The 16,885-nt window shown below is 48.0% G+C and overlaps 1 protein-coding gene across 2 annotated transcripts in view; it reads right to left on the reverse strand.

Moving 5' to 3' along the window:
- PUS10 (pseudouridine synthase 10) overlaps positions 1–16,885 on the reverse strand; it is a 147,759-nt gene that overhangs the window by 77,557 nt on the left and 53,317 nt on the right. For both annotated transcript variants that reach the window (XM_073559307.1, XM_073559308.1), the window contains 2 exons: positions 16,546–16,607; positions 14,943–14,988 (listed from right to left, as the gene is read on the reverse strand). In XM_073559307.1, the coding sequence (XP_073415408.1) occupies positions 14,943–14,988; positions 16,546–16,607 (108 nt within the window). The remainder of the gene's footprint in view (positions 1–14,942; positions 14,989–16,545; positions 16,608–16,885) is intronic.

The raw sequence follows: 16,885 nt of genomic DNA on the forward strand, positions 1-16,885 counted from the left end.
CAACAAAATCATACTAAATAACATTTGTGCAGTCTATGAATTTGTTCTAAGAACTAAAATTGCCTCCATCAGATCCTCCTTCATAGATGACCTAAAATCTGACCTAATAATTTTAAGGCTAGAGAACAACCTCTCTACACTAACTTGGGTTGGAGGCAAAGCCGTAACCACATGGGCAACATCTCTAACAATTTCCGGGTATAAAGGAATTGGCTCATGCACAGTCAGTTTTGAATAACGGTTGATTTTTTCTATTTCTTTGAGAACAAGTGAAACTTTTTGCTGAAATATGGTCAATCTGCTTGCTATAGGAGACGGAGTGAAATCTTTTTCCTTGCGGCAACGTTTTGCCTGCTCCATGTCATCCAAATACTTGTCAAAGTCAAATGCCTCATCTGATGAGGATGAAGATATGGCAGCAGTAGCACTGTCAGGACCCAAGTCCTCTTGCGCCTGGCAGTCCTCCTGTAGGCCACTCATCCTAACTGCTACCTCAGTCAGAGCTTCTTTTCCTTTAGTAAGCTGTTGATCATCAAGCAGTATACGATGCCTTGGGTCCACATAAACACCTGCCAAAAAAACATGGATTTTTGTGAGTACTCACCGTAAAATCCTTTTCTCCGAGACGCTCATTGGGGGACACAGAGACTGTGGGTGTGTGCTTCTGCCGTCTGGAGGCCGACACTAAGTATACAAAAAAAGAGTTAGCTCCTCCTCCGCCGCATACACCCTCGCCCCCAGGCCGGGCGTAACTCAGTTTAGTGCATAAGCAGTAGGAGAACGCGCCTTAAACTCAGGCAAAAAACTATATGTCTGAAAAAGGGGCCACCCTAAGCCTTGTACAAGGATTTTTATAACTCAAAATAAGTAAATGCCAACTGGCTGATAGGGTGGGTGCTGTGTCCCCCAATGAGCGTCTCGGAGAAAAGGATTTTACGGTGAGTACTCACAAAAATCCATGTTTCTCCTTCGTCTCATTGGGGGACACAGAGACTGTGGGACGTTCTAAAGCAGTCCTCTGGGCGGGATCTTAGCTCACCCAATCCATGCTAATTTGCGCCCCTGATTAGAGGTGCGCAACTGCTGCCTGGAGAATCTTTCTTCCCAGGCTTGCATCCGAGGATGCCTGGGTATGTACGTTATAATGTTTGACAAACGTATGCAAACTGGACCAGGTAGCTGCTTTGCACACCTGCTCCGCTGAAGCCTGGTGTCGCAGTGCCCATGAGGCACCCACTGCTCGTGCCGAGTGAGCCTTGATCCCTGCCGGAACCGGCGTGCCACTGATTTGATAAGATTCTTGGACCGTCAGGTGAACCCATCTGGCCAAAGTCGCTCTGGACGCAGCGAGCCCCTTCCGCCGCCCTTCTGGAACCACGAATAGAGAGTCTGTCTGGCGGAATGGCGCTGTCCTTGTCACATACCTCCTAAGAGCTCTTACCAGATCCAGGGTGTGCAAAGCCTTTTCTACCCTGTGCACCGGTGCCGGGCAAAACGAGGGTAAGACAATGTCTTCATTGATATGGAATGCAGACACAACCTTCGGCAAGAAGGGAGGAGCTGGCCTTAAAACTACCTTATCTTTATAAAAGGTCAGGAACGGCGGTTTACAAGATAAGGCCGCCAATTCCGAAATCCGCCTAATAGACGTTATAGCTACTAGAAAAACGACCTTTCTGGACAGGTAAGGTAAGGAGACCTCTTGCAATGGTTCGAAAGGAGCCTCCTGAAGGGCCCTGAGCACCAAGTTCAGGTCCCATGATTCCGTCGGCGCTTTATAGGGGGGTACTAAACGTGCGACCCCCTGCATAAACGTCCTAACCTGCCAGACGGAAGCGACTTTTCGTTGGAAAAGCACCGACAGGGCCGAGATTTGCGTTCTGAGCGAACTCGGAGCCAACCCTGCGTCCAGCCCTGCCTGTAGAAAAGCCAGTACGTTGGGGATCGAAAAAACCAGAGGAGCCACTTCACGATCCCTACACCAACGGAAAAAAACTTCCCAAGTTCGATGATATACTCTCGCCGAGGAAAGCTTTCGGGCACTCACCATCGTGGCCGCCACATCGCGCCTGAATCCTGCCTGTGTTAACAGCCAAGATTCAATGGCCACGCCGTCAAACACAGGGCCCCTAAGTTCGGATGGCAGATCGGCCCCTGGGACAGTAAGTCCGGCCGATCTGGGAGACGCCAGGGTACGTCCACCGCTAGTTGGACCAGATCTGCATACCAGGCCCGCCGGGGACAGTCTGGGGCCAGCAGAATTGCTGGAACCTTCTCTCTCCTTATTTTCCTGATAACTCTTGGAAGCAGCGGCAGCGGGGGGAACAAGTACGGGAGACGAAACTGGCTCCACGGGAGCACCAGAGCGTCTGCTGCGATTGCCTGCGGATCGAGGGATCGAGCGACAAACCTTTGTACTTTGGCATTCTCTCTGGATGCCATAAGGTCCACGTCTGGTGTCCCCCACCGTTGGCAGATCTGCTGAAAGATCTCGGGGTGCAGGGACCATTCCCCTGCCGTGACCCCCTGTCGGCTGAGAAAATCTGCCGCCCAGTTTTCGACTCCCGGAATGTGCACCGCTGAAATTACCACGCGGTTCTTCTCTGCCCAACGCAGTACCAGCCCGACCTCGCGCATGGCTGCCTGGCTGCGCGTGCCCCCTTGATGGTTGACATATGCTACTGCTGTAGCATTGTCCGACTGAATGCGCACCGGCCGGTGTCTCAGGAAACACTGAAAATGTTGCAGGGCCAATCGTATTGCCTGTATCTCCAGAATGTTGATCGGGAGAATTATCTCCTGAATAGACCACCGCCCCTGGGCTGTGTGACTCTGGAAAACTGCTCCCCAACCATGCAGGCTTGCATCGGTCGTCACCACCGACCACTGCTCCGGGGGAAAAGGTTTCCCCTGGACCAGAGACGAGTCGCGAGTCCACCACCGGAGTGAACGTCGGACCAGCGGAGACAACTTGCACCGATGACTGAGAGACAGCAGCCTCCGGTCCCATGCTGACAAGAGCGCATGCTGAAGCGGACGGAGATGGAACTGGGCAAACGGGATTGCCTCCATCGCTGCCACCATTCTGCCCAACACACTCATGCCGTACCGGATGGATCTGGTGCCCGGCTGTAGAAGGTTCCGTACCCCTTGTTTGATTTTTCGCGCCTTGTCCTGAGGGAGGATCACCAGCCCCCGGGAGGTGTCGAAAATCATGCCTAGGAACACGATTCTTTGGGCTGGAACCAAGGACGACTTGCTCCGATTGATCAACCAGCCTAGACGGGCCAGGGTATCCAGAGTGATACTGACATTGTCCTGGCACTCCTGAAACGACGGCCCCTTTACCAAAAGGTCGTCCAGGTAAGGTAACACCGTTATGCCCCGTGCATGCAGGATGGCCATAACCACCGCCATTATCTTTGTAAAGACTCTGGGGGCAGTGGCTAAACCGAAGGGCAGAGCCACAAATTGGAAATGTCGTCCTCCGATCGCAAATCGCAGGAACCTCTGGTGTGGGGGAAATATCGGAATATGTAGATATGCATCCTGCACATCGATCGAGGCCAGGAATTCCCCTGGATCCATGGCTGCAATGACCGAGCGGAGGGACTCCATCCGGAATCGCCTGACCCTGATGAATCTGTTCAGGATCTTTAGATCCAGTACTGGCCTCACAGTCCCGTCTTTTTTGGGGACCGAAAACAGGTTGGAGTAAAACCCCTGCGACTCTTCGCCCTGCGGCACTGGGGCGATGACCCCTTTGCGCTGTAGCGTCATTATAGCCTGTAACAAACTTTCCGCCTGCGAATCTGTCTTGGAAAGTCGGGAACGGAAGAATCGCTGTGGCGGGCGTCCGATAAACTCTATCTTGTACCCGGACGATATTAGTTCTGCCACCCAAGTGTCGCGCGCCACTGCGACCCAAACGTGGCTGAACCTTAGTAGGCGTCCGCCCACTCTGTCGTCCGTAGGTACGGAGCGCCTCCAGTCATTTAGCTGGAGGCTTTTGGGATCTGGCCCCCCTCGCTCTGGGCAAACGGCCTCGGCCTCTACCCAGCGGATTGGCCCTGTAAGAGGTTTGCTTTTCCCTACTCTGGCCATCGTTTGCGGAGGAGTATGCCCTGGCCGAAGTCCCCCCCCGGGGCTACGAAAGGGCCGAAAACGCCTCTGCGTTTGCCTGAATGCCGGGCAACTACTCTGCTGCGGGAGGAAACTACTTCTCCCCCCTGTGGCTTCTGAGATAAGCCTATCAAGCTTCTCACCGAACAGCCGATTGCCCTGAAAAGGCAATGAGGTTAAGGATTTTTTAGAGATAGAATCCGCTTTCCACAACCTCAGCCATAATGCACGCCTAATGGCGATCGCATTTGCTGCCGCCACAGCCGAACACTCGGCCGCGTCCAGTGAGGCGCTGACAAGATAATCACTTGCTCCTGATATCTGATTTGCCACCTCCAAGACCTCCGCGGGCAGATCCCTGTCTTGGAGGGCCTTATACAGAGCGTCCCCCCATGAAACCATGGCTTTAGCCACCCAAGTTGCCGCAAAGGAGGGGGCCAGAGCCGACCCTGCTGCCTCATATACCGAGCGGGCAAGCCCGTCCATGAGGCGATCAGTTGGGTCCTTTATAGAAGAAACACTGGGTATCGACAATAGCGATCTTGATGCTAAACGTGATACCGGTGGGTCCACTACTGGCGACTCTACCCATCCCTTATGGAGTTCAGGAGGAAACGGATACTTTGCTTGCAGCGCTTTTTGCATTGCAAAACGCTTATCCGGGTGTTCTCTATGTTTCTGGACTAGCTCCTCAAACTCCGGATGCGTGGCAAACCTTCTATGTGGTCGCCTGGATTTCTTGAAAGAGACCTTGTGACCTGAGGCTGTGGGCACATCGTCCTCGATCTCTAATGTCTGGTTGACTGCCTCAATGAGACTGTCCACCGAGTCCTGGTACCCCAGGCTTTCTAGATTCCAGGCCTCCTCCTCCTCGCCCTCATCCTGATCGCTCCCTGAGCTCAGCGACGGGGAACGAGATGCCCTAATACCCGCCGCCGAAGCCCCGGAGGGCCCGGCCGACGGGGAACGAGCCCTTTTGATATGAGCTTGCCTGGTACTGGAGCGGCCTCTAACGGTTGGAGGGTCCTGAGACGAGGACGAGCTATCTTCCGCTGGCAGACCACCATCCTTGTCCCTGCCCGGGCCTCGAAGGGATTCAATTGCCCTTGTAAGGGACAGCATAGAATGCGATAAAGACACCGCCCATTCCGGGGGGTCCTGACCCCTGGGTTCTGAAACAGTGGGGGGCTCCTGGGCGCGCTCCGACTCGCAGGCTTCACAAAATTTACCCGCCTGTGCCTTTGGCAGCCTGACCCCACAAGACACGCAAACCGCGTATAGGAAAGAGTGAGCTTTCCCTTTGGCAGACATATTTGCACAAGCTGAAGGCAGGGTAGAAGGAGGAGGAGGGTAACCCCTTCCCTGACAACCAGTGCGATTCTCCAAACGGAGTTGCACTTACCCACCGGCAGCGTCCCACTCCTGTTTGAAGTACCCCGGGAAACTCCGGATGCGTGGACGCGAGGTGGTAGGGCGGAAGTCTCCGCTCCGGGACTTGTGCGCCCGCCGCTCTCCACCCCCTGACCTGCCAGACGTCAGTGGGCGGGACTTCCGGCTACCACCGGAAGTCGGCGGGCGGGGCCTCGCGCGATACTCACGGGCCTCCTCCTGCAGCGGGGGCCGCGGCCGCCGGCGGGCTTCCGGCCGCACTCCGGTACACACGGCGTGCGGCGTCCGGGTGCAGCGCCACTCTGGGCAAACGGCCTCGGCCTCTACCGTTACTCACCGGGGGCAAACCTGCGGTGCGCTCCGGGAGAGAGGCGACGGGCGAGCGAGAGAGACGGATCTCCCTAATATTAAAGGTGAGCAGGGCCTTCCGCCGTGGGCTCTATCCCCGGCAGGGAGGGGGAGGGTTCTGGTACCGGCTTCCTCAGCCACGTCCAGTGACTAGCTCCCTTGGCTCACCTGCGCCTCCAACTCAACCCCTGGACTCACTACCTAGGGGTGGAAGGGGCCTCCATAAATTGTGTTGTAGGAGAGGAACAACGTGGAGGCTGACCCCTGGGTTCTGCTCACACGTGCTCGCCTGTTGAAGTTATGGGGAAACCGAATCCTCTTATCAGGATGCGTTGCCCCTCTTTACAAAATAAAAAAGAAAAATGGTTGTCTGGGAAAAAGTCCCAGATGTGTCCCTCGGTGCGGGAGAGGACACGTGGAGGGTTACTCACACGTGGTCGCCCGTTGATGATTTGGGGAGATCGGACCCTCTCTATAGGATCCGTCGCCCCTGTCTTATCTTCATAGAAAAGGGAGAAAAAAAAAAAATCTAGTCTGGAGCTCCAGACTGCGTGTGCCTCCATCAGACACTAAGCAAAAAACTGAGTTACGCCCGGCCTGGGGGCGAGGGTGTATGCGGCGGAGGAGGAGCTAACTCTTTTTTTGTATACTTAGTGTCGGCCTCCAGACGGCAGAAGCACACACCCACAGTCTCTGTGTCCCCCAATGAGACGAAGGAGAAATTTTATTTTCCAATAGCTGTGTCTCTCTCTGTTTCATTGTTAATTATGCAAATTGTCTCTTCAGAGAGGAAGAGGACTAGAACTCTAGTGCCACCTATTGGAAGTAGCAACCCTAAAAGTCAATGTCGACCCTTTAACGAGCCTTGTTACATGTTGTCTCTTCCTCTCTGAAGAGACAATTTGCATATTTAGCATATTTCCCAGAGGAGCATTGCGGCCTTAAGTCTCCTCATCTCGACATGCTTAGCATGTCATTCTCCACAAGGAGAAATGATACTTCTTGGATATCGGTCAGATGCCTCTCTCACAGTCAAACCAGATCTCACACTTTGCACTGACGAGGGGCAGTACCCCGAAACACAGTGTCTGCAAATTGAGATTCTGGCTTGGCTTTTATCCTAAGTCATGTAACAAGGCTTGTTAAATGGTCGACATTGACTTTTAGGATTGCTACTTCCAATAGGCGGCACTAGAGTTCTTGTCCTCTTCCTCTCTGAATAGACAATTTGCATAATTAGCATATTTCCCAGAGGAGCATTGCAGCTTTAAGTCTCCTCATCTCGACATGCTCAGCATGTCATTCTCTGCAAGGAGAAATGATACTTCTCCGTTTCATTGAAGCAGAAATGCCATCTGCGATTAAACCTACTCTTTGGGACAGGCAAAATAGCAAGTTCTTCCACTCCCTTATGAAAATGCCATTAGTTAAATCCTCAGCTTGTAATTTTTTAGTCACTGTTAGGCTGAGTTCACACGTGGCGTTTTTTTCGCGTTTCCGCGGCGGTTTTAACCGCGCGATTTTGCCGCGAAAACGCGAAAAATAAGCATCCCATGCATTCCTATGGGATTCCGCAATGCTGTGCTAATGCTGTGGTTTTTACCGCGGCGGAATCGCTTCGCGGTAAAAACCGCAGCATGCTCATTAATTTGCGGAATCGCGGCGATCCCGCACCCATAGGAATGCATTGTTCCGCTTATTTCCCGCATGTGGCTGTGCACACCATGCGGAAAGTAAGCAGAACAATTGCGGATGGTACCCATGGTCCGGAGGAGATGAGACTGTCCTCCGGGCTTTGGGTACCATATCCCTGTAAAAAATAGAATTTAAAATAAAAAATATTGTTATTCTCACCCTCCGACGTCCCGCACAGCCTTCCCGCTTCTCTTCACGCTCTCGTTCCCAGTAGTCCTTTGCGAAAATGCTCGCGATGACGTCCGTTCTCGCGGGATCGCGAAGTCTCGCGGTCATTCGCGCGACGTCATCGCGAATGACCGCGAGACGTCGCGATCCCGCGAGAACTGACGTCATCGCGGGCATTTTCGCAAAGGATTACTGGGAACGGATGCGCGGGACGTCGGAGGGTGAGAATAACACCGTTTTTTATTTTTTTTTTTTACATTCTATCTTTTACTATTGATGCCGCATAGGCGGCCTCAGTAGTAAAAAGTTGGTCACACTCGTCAAACACTATGTTTGACGAGTGTGACCAACCTGTCAATCAGTTCTCCAAGCGATGCTACAGATCGCTTGGAAAACGCTAGCATTCTGCAAGCTAATTACGCTTGCAAAATGCTAGTTTTTCCGCGGGAAAATCGCATTTTAAATTCCCGGGAATTTAAAATGCGATTTTCCCGCTGACTGGAATTCCGGAATTCTCGCGGTAATTTCCGCGAGAGTTCCGGTACGTGTGCACTTAGCCTTAATGGGTGATTAAGCAATTCCTACAATTCAGCCACCTGTGTCCATTGACCTTCATTTAGGGTTACCTGAGGATTCGTCAGATCTATAAGAAACAGTTTTAGTTCAAGCAATCGCTCAATCATTAAATTAGTGCTGCCCCACCGAGTGGCTTGATCGACAATTGCCCCTTTCCCAGCACGTCTCTTCAAGATGGAATCAATTTTAGGGGTTCTGTCGGCAATAACCAATTTCCTCACTTTTCCAATCAGATTTCCAGCATGTCCCTCTTGCAGACTATCTCTTATTGCCAGCTGCAGCGTGAGCACAACACAGCGCATGTGATGAATAGGAAAGAGTTTTGAAGCAGCTTCAACAAGATCATCTATTTCTGCAGTATAATTTTGCTGTTCTTCTGTTGTAATATCTGTTTGTTCCTCAGTTACATGAACAGGACTGTGGCCTTCCATCTCAAACATACTGAATCCTAAATTTTCTTCTAGCTGTTGTTCATTACTCTCATTCATCAGTTTAATTGTACTTATCATGTTTGAAGCATTGTCCGTTACAATAGCAAGAACCTGTTCCTGTGTGAATGTAGCCTTAGATCAGGAATAGAACAGTCATTTATAGGACATTTCATAACTTTCCCAAATTCCTATGAAAAAATATTCAGCACATTCTGCATTGAACTACTGTACCCAATTTATTATATATTTTAGGAGTCGGAGTCGGTCCATTTTATACTGACTCCACCAAAATGAGCACCGACTCCACAACTCCGACTCCACAGCCCTGGTAATAAATTCTGCAAGTCAGCATGCTAATGGTGATACTATACATGTATTTTATTTTTTATCAACCCCTTTCTGCCATCCGACGTACTATCCCATCCATGGGACCTGGGCCCCTATGCCCATGAACGGGATAGTACGTCGGCGCGATCAGCGGCGCCCATGTGGTGAGCGCCGCTGATCGCGGCCGGGTGTCAGCTGATTATCACAGCTGACACCCGGCACAATGTGTCAGGGGCGGTCACGGACCGCCCCCGACACGTTAACCCCTTGCACACCGCGATCAAACATGATCGCGGTGTACCGGGGGTTAAAGGGAAGCATCGGCAGGGAGGGGGCTCCCTCCGTGCTTCCCTGAGCCCCCCACGGCAGCGCAATGTGCAGCGCTGCTGCGGGGGGCTCCTTTCCTCCAGGCCCCCGAATCCAAGATGATGACGGGGACCTTCGGGGGCCTGAGGAAGCTGGCTTCCTCAGTGCCTGCAAAGCGCAGGCATGAGGAAGCCTTCTGCAGTGCCTGTGACAGATTGCTGATCTGTCACAGTGATCTGTGATGTGACAGATCAGCGATCTGTCACAGGACAGTGATGTCCCACCTGGGACTATTTAATAAAGTAAAAAAAAAAATAAAAAAAAGTGTTAAAATAATTTAAAAAAAAAAAAAAAAAAATCGCCAAATAAATTAGAAAAAAAAAAAAAAAATATTCCCCCAATAAATCCATTTTTTGGAAATAATAATAAAAAAAAAACAATAAAAGTACACATATTAGGTATCGCCGCGTCCGTAATGACCCGCCCTATAAAACTGTCCCATTAGTTAACCCCTTTAGCGAACCCCTTAAAAAATAAAAAACGAAGCAAAAAATAATGACTTATTATCATACCGCCAAACAAAAAGTGTAATAACGCGTGATCAAAAAGACGCATATAAATATCCATGGTACCGCTGAAAACGTCATCTTGTCCCGCAAAAAACAAGCCGCCACACAGCATCATCAGCGAAAAAATAAAAAAGTTATAGCTCGCAGAATAAAGCGATGCAAAAATAATTATTTTTTATATAAAATAGTTTTCATTGCATAAAACCGACAAAAACATAAAAAAACGACCTAAATGAGGTATCGCTGTAACCGTACTGACCCGAAGAATAAAACCGCTTTATCAATTTTACCGCACGCGGAACGGTGTAAACGCACCCCCCCAAAAGAAATTCATGAAACGCTGGTTTTTGTTCATTCTGCGTCCCAAAAATAGGAATAAAAAGCGATCAAAAAATGTCACGTGCCCGAAAATGGTACCAATAAAAACGTCAACTCGTCCCGCAAAAAATAAGACCTCACATGACTCGGTGGGTCAAAATACGGAAAAATTATAGCTCTCAATATGTGGTGATGCAAAAACTATTTTTACAATAAAAAGCGTCTTTTAGCGTGCGACAGCTGCCAAATATAAAAACCGCCATAAATAGTAAATCAAACCCCCCGATATCACCCCCTTAGTTAGGGAAAAATAATAAAATTAAAAAAAAAGTATTTATCTCCATTTTCCCGTTAGGGTAAGGCTGTGTGCACACGGTGCGGATTAGGTGCGGATTCATCCGCGCGGATTTTGTCCTGCGGTTTTTCATCTCCTCAATAGATGAGATGGCAAACCGCAGGAGAATCCGCAGAAAGAATTGACATGTCAATTCTTTCTGCGGATTGAAAACCGCAGATAATCCGCGCGGAAAATTCCGCACCGTCTGCACTGTGGTTTTTGATTCCCATAGGGAATCATGACACTGTACACCGCAGCAGTTGCGGGTCCGCAGCAGCCAAAACCGCTGCGGAACCGCAGCAAAATCCGCAGCGTGTGCACACGGGCTAGGGTTAGGGCTAGGGTTAGGCTAGGGTTAGGGCTCAGATTAGGGTTAGGGGTGTGTTGGGGTTAGGGTTGGAGTTATAATTGGGTGTTTCCACTGTTTGGGCACATCAGGGGCTCTCCAAATGCAACATGGCGTCTGATCTCAATTCCAGCCAATTCTGAGTTGAAAAAGTCAAATGGTGCTCCTTCCCTTCCAAGCTCTGCCATGCGCCCAAACAGTGTTTTACCAACACATGTAGGGTATCAGCCTACTCAGGACAAATTGCAAAACAATTTTTGGGGTCCAATTTCTCCTGTTACCCTTAGGAAAATAAAAAATTGGGGGCAAAAATATCATTTTTGTGGAAAAAAATGATTTTTTCATTTTCACGTCCGAGTGTTATAAACTTCTGTGAAGCACTTGGGGGTTCAAAGTGCTCACCACACATCTAGATAAGTTCCGTGGGGGGTCTAGTGTCCAAAATGGGGTCACTTGTGGGGAGTTTCAATAGTTTAGGTACATCAGGGGCTCTCCAAACGCACATGACACCCGCAGACCATTCCATCAAAGTCTGCATTCCAAAACGTCACTGCTTCCCTTCAGAGCCCCGACGTGTGTCCATACAGTAGTTTTCTCTCACATATGGGGTGTCGGCGTACTCAGGCCAAATTGGACAACAACTTTTGGGGGTCCAATTTCTCCTGTTACCCTTGGGAAAATGAAAAAATTGGGGACTAATTGATCATGTTTCTGGAAAAAATAAGATTTTTTTATTTTCATGCCCTGGCATTATAAACTTCAGTGAAGCCCTTGGGGGTTCAAAGTGCTCACCTCACATCTAGATAAGTTCCTTAGTGGGTCTAGTTTTCAAAATGGGGTCATTTGTGGGGGGTTTCCACTGTTTAGGTACATTAGGGGCTCTCCAAAGGCAACATGACACCCGCAGACCATTCCATCAAAGTCTGCATTCCAAAACGTCACTACTGCCCCGACGTGTGCCCATACAGTAGTTTTCTCCCACATATGGGGTATCAGCATACTCAGGACAAATTGGACAACAACTTTTGGGGTCCAATTTCTCCTGGTACCCTTGGGAAAACAAAAAAAATGGTGACTAAAAGATCATGTTTGTGGAAAAAATACGAATTATTTATTTTCACGCCCGGGCATTATAAACTTCTGTGAAGCACTGGGGGGGTCAAAGAGCTCACCACACATCTAGATAAGTTCCTTAGGGGGTCTAGTTTCCAAAATGGTGTCATTTGTGGGGGGTTTCCACTGTTTTGGTACATCAGTGGTTTTCCAAACGCGACATGGTGTCCGATCTCAATTCCAGCCAAAAACGTCAAATGGCGCTGCTTCCCTTCCGAGCTCTGCCATGCACCCAAATAGTGGTTTACCCCCACATGTGGGGTATCAGCGTACTCAGGACAAATTGCACAATAACTTTTAGGGTCCTGTTACCCTTGGGAAAATAAAAATTGGGGTGAAAAGATCATTTTTGTGGAAAAAATATGATTTTTTAATTGTACCGCTGTACGTTATAAACTTCTGTAAAGCCCTTGTGGGTTCAAAGTTCTCACCACATATCTTGATAAGTTCCTTGGGGGGTCTAGTTTCCAAAATGGGTCACTTGTAGGGGGTTTCCACTGTTTAGGTACATTAGGGACTCTCCAAACGTGACATGGCGTCCAATCTGAATTCCAGCCAATTTTGCATTGAAAAAGTCAAACGGCGCTCCTTCCATTCTGAGCTCTGCCATGCACCGAAACAGTGGTTCCCCCCCACATATCAGGTATCTGCGTACTCAGGACAAATTGCACAATAACTTTTGCAGTCCAATTTCTCCTGTTACCCTTGGTAAAATAAAAAAAATTGAACCTGAAGTATTTTTTTTATGAAAAAAAGTTAGATGTTCATTTTTTTTTAAATATTCAAAAAAATTCCTGTGACGCACCTAAAGGGTTAATAAACTTCTTGAATGCGGTTTTGAGCACTTTAAGGGGTGCAGTTTTTAGAATGGTGTCACTTTTGGGTATTTTCTATCATATAGACCCCTCAAAGTGGCTTCAAATGTGATGTGGTCCGTAAAAATAAAATGGTGTTGTAAAAATGAGAAATCGCTGGTCAACTTTTAACCCTTATAACTTCTTAACAAAAAAAAATTTTGGTTCCAAAATTGTGCTGATGTAAAGTAAACATGTGGGAAATGTTAGATATCAAGTTTTTTGTGTGCCGTATCTCTGTGATTTAAGGGCATAAAAATTCAAAGTTGGAAAATTGCGAAATTTTCAAAATTTTCGCCAAATTTCCGTTTTTCTCACAAATAAACGCAAGTTATTTGAATGAAATTTTACCACTAACATGAAGTACAATATGTCACGAGAAAACAATGTCAGAATCACCGGGATCCATGGAAGCGTTCCAGAGTTATGACCTCATAAAGGTACAGTGGTCAGATTGTAAAAATTGACCCGGTCATGAACGTGCAAACCACCCTTGGGGGGTGAAGGGGTTAAAGTAGCACTAAAGCATTTTTTTTCTTGCAGAGCTGGAGTGGTGCTACTAATATAAGGCCCTTGCACTTGGTCGTATACTTAATATCCGCTATCTTCATCTGTTATCGGCGCCGCTCCCGTCGGTCTCCAGCAGTTCGAAACATGCCGGATCGCTCCAGTGTTTGAAGTCGCTTTTCCATGCAAGTCTACGACAGCCTCGTTCTGTCCTCATGGACTTACACTGAGAGTTTGTGACCCTTACCTCTGACTTCTGGTCTGTTAGAAGTTGGGGGTCACAAGATGGCGGTGCGGGAACCGAGCAGCGCTGGGAAGAGCTGAAGATAGCCGTTTGTAGAATTTGTCACCATTTTTCCAAGATCAGTAATTTTTTATTTTTCCCTGAGTCTGTGTGAGGGCTTGTATTTTATGTGCCAAATTGTGTTTTGTTTAATGGTACTATGAGCAACTAACCACATTGGGATCATTTTTTATTGCACTTTTTTGTGACACATGCATTAACCAAAAACGGGAATTTTGTAATTTATCTTTTTCTTTACTACAAGTGTTAAACAATGTTATATTTTCATAGGTCATACTATTACGGACACAGCAAACGTGAATGTGCTTAGTTTTTTATTTTTTTAAATTTATTTATTTTTTAACTGGGGATAAGGGGTATTCGAATTTTTATGCATTTTATTTTTTAATATTTTCTAAAACTTTTTTTCCCATCTTTGTTTAACAGGAGAACCAACATTGCAGTGATTGGGGGCCTTAAGCATGCTCCCGGCTGCCATAGCTAACCTCACAATCTGCGATCATGTTAGTGTGTGGGCTGTTGGACTCCCGAAACAGATGCTAGGGCAAGATAGCACTACTAAGGCCAGGATCACACACGCGAGAAATATGGCCGAGTCTCGCATGTTAATACCCAGCACTGCCGCCGGCACTCAGGAGCAGATCGTTCAGCTGCATGTATTGCTATGCGGCCGCACGCTCCGATCCGAGTGCCGGCGGCAGGGCCGGGTATTAACATGCGAGACTTGGCAGTATTCCTCACATGTATGATGCTGGCCTTAAATCCGGATGTTAGTGATCGACTGTCCTGTGTGGAGTGGGCTCAGTTCCTGACCTGATCCACACCCTGACCTTTTCCATGACTGGTATTTCCATCATGGTTCATTAAAGTGTCAATGAATTTGCATCACACATTAAGTTGACCTCACACAAGAGACAGATTGTTCATCTGTCAGATAGTTATTTCTCCTGACTCCCCACTAAACATGATCGCTTAGATCTGCGGATTCCTCAGGTGTTCTCAACAGGGAGAGAGGAGAAAGTCATTGCTCATTCCTCTGGCAGCAGCTTGCCTCTCCTGAAAACCAAAGGACCAATGAAATTCCACCTTCCTTCTCAGACAGGTGATATTGGGAGACCCCCGTACACATCATATGGTCGGCCGACATTTACCTAATGTGTAGGGGGGCCTTTAGGCATAATTTCTTACAAATGACACAAATGATGCATTTCTGTGGATGACTAAATACTTACTTGCTTATTTTTGGCGGGTTTAAAACAGTCCTTGCAAACTGTGGCTCTAAAAAAGACATGAAATCAATTTTAGAAAAGAAAAAGAACTACTGGAAGAATAAGACAACTAAATAAAAAGCACGAGTCCTGTATCTGGAGATCTCATTCTTCTTGCTAAAGAGACACTGAGCGGAATATGTTAATCTGAAGAAAATACAATGGTTGCCTGCGGAAGGTTTTTTACAAAGAGCACTGCGGGTCAGACATTGTCCAGTATGGACTTGGTGAAAGGGATGGCTAGAAGAATAGTACTATGGTATTTGCCATGCCTTTCATGTCCATGCTGAACTGAATCTCACCTAGACTGGGGCAATCCCAGCACAGTCATGATCTCCTCGCCTGATGTCACAGGGTTACTGCAACAAAGAGGAGCCAAAAGACCGCAGTGTCTGATTGCTACTACTCCTGCGTTGAAAAGAAGTACTTCTTTTTAAATGGTGTAAATTTCTTTTGGCAGAACAGGGGTTAATGGGCCATATTGGAAGATCTGGGAGTCTGAGCTATCAGCTGAGCTCGGTTAGCCACTCCTATCCCCTTTATAATCTGGGTCCTGATTGAAACACATCGACAGAGCTAGCTTATGCTGCATGGCTTGGAGGAGAGTTGTTTGGAGGTTATATGAGAAGGAGTTTGGAGGAGTTATCTGTGACTGTTGCGTGGGTTGTAAGTGTAATAATTCCCTTCCCTCCTTTTACTTTGTTTTTTTCCCCGTCTTCCACTCATTCCTCAATCATTCCTCTGTTATAGGGGAGTGAATATTTGTATGCCTGGCATTTTCAGTTACCCTTGTTTGTGGTTTCCTTGCTCGGCGGGTTAGTGTACTGCAGTGCACGGCAGCGGCACTCTTCTCTGGGTGGGGGAAGAAAACAGACAGATGGCTGATTCAGGAAATAAGGCAAGGTTGGAGGCCCAGGCATCTTCACCTTCAGAAGTATCCTATGGTATAGAGCGAGCAAGGGCGCCCCCTAGGGTTAGGGACAGGGAAGGAGCCCCTGGTCCCGAGTCACATGACAGCTGCGTCATGACACCCAATTCTTTTGAAATATTTTAGGAGTGCTGTGAAGAACCTGAATAGTGGAGGATTTCACCCAGATTCATTGTGACCTTGAGTTTTGTTTTAGCAAGTTGTTGATTCTACAGTGAAGTGATAGATTGAAATGTAATTCTAGGGAAGGAAGTAGAAAGAATATATTGGAGAAAGGAAAGGGTGAGAAATTCTGCTACTATAGGGGTGTAGATTCTGAGAATAAAGCTGCTGCCCCCCTTTAAGCTACACTTGGACTATAATATGCACCCGCATTTTCTTCCCAATTGTGTGTGGGTTGTTTTAAAGACTGAAAAATCTTGGTATATTAGGATTGTACTTCCTCGTGTAAGGAATCCCTGCATGCAAAGAATCCGGGTGAATCAGCCACAGATTACTGTAAACCTATCAGATGAGTAATGTGTGAGTGACTGCACAGTGCTTTCCCTCCGACAGTCCTGTGACTAAAAGACCTACGAAATGAGGAATTGGACTCTAGTAAAAGTAAAAGATGGAGATCTGCGGGGCAGCGTCACTTACAGGAAGTGGCAGTCCTCGTCTGTATCGTGGTGACAAAACACCACCCCAACTTCAAAAAGACTCTGAAAACAAAAACATGATTTCAGCGACAGAAGTGCGGTAAGCAAACAAAGGAAGGGAGAATACTGTGCGGTGATCAACCGTGAATGACAAGAGGAACCCAATCCTCAGAGCCATCACTACAAAGACTAACGATGTGCTGCACACAGCAAGAAAGTGCAGCCCCGATGCTGCTTCAGTCTTCCTATCTCAGTGAGGGATTGCTAGGAAATGAGATGACCAACCTCGGGAACCACCACTGATCCTGAGAATGAACCTCCTGTTAGCAGTGTTACCTGCG

The sequence above is a fragment of the Dendrobates tinctorius genome, unplaced genomic scaffold (assembly GCF_039654945.1).
Source record: "Dendrobates tinctorius isolate UK_male_01 unplaced genomic scaffold, ASM3965494v1 ptg000269l, whole genome shotgun sequence".
Lineage (NCBI taxonomy): Eukaryota > Metazoa > Chordata > Amphibia > Anura > Dendrobatidae > Dendrobates > Dendrobates tinctorius.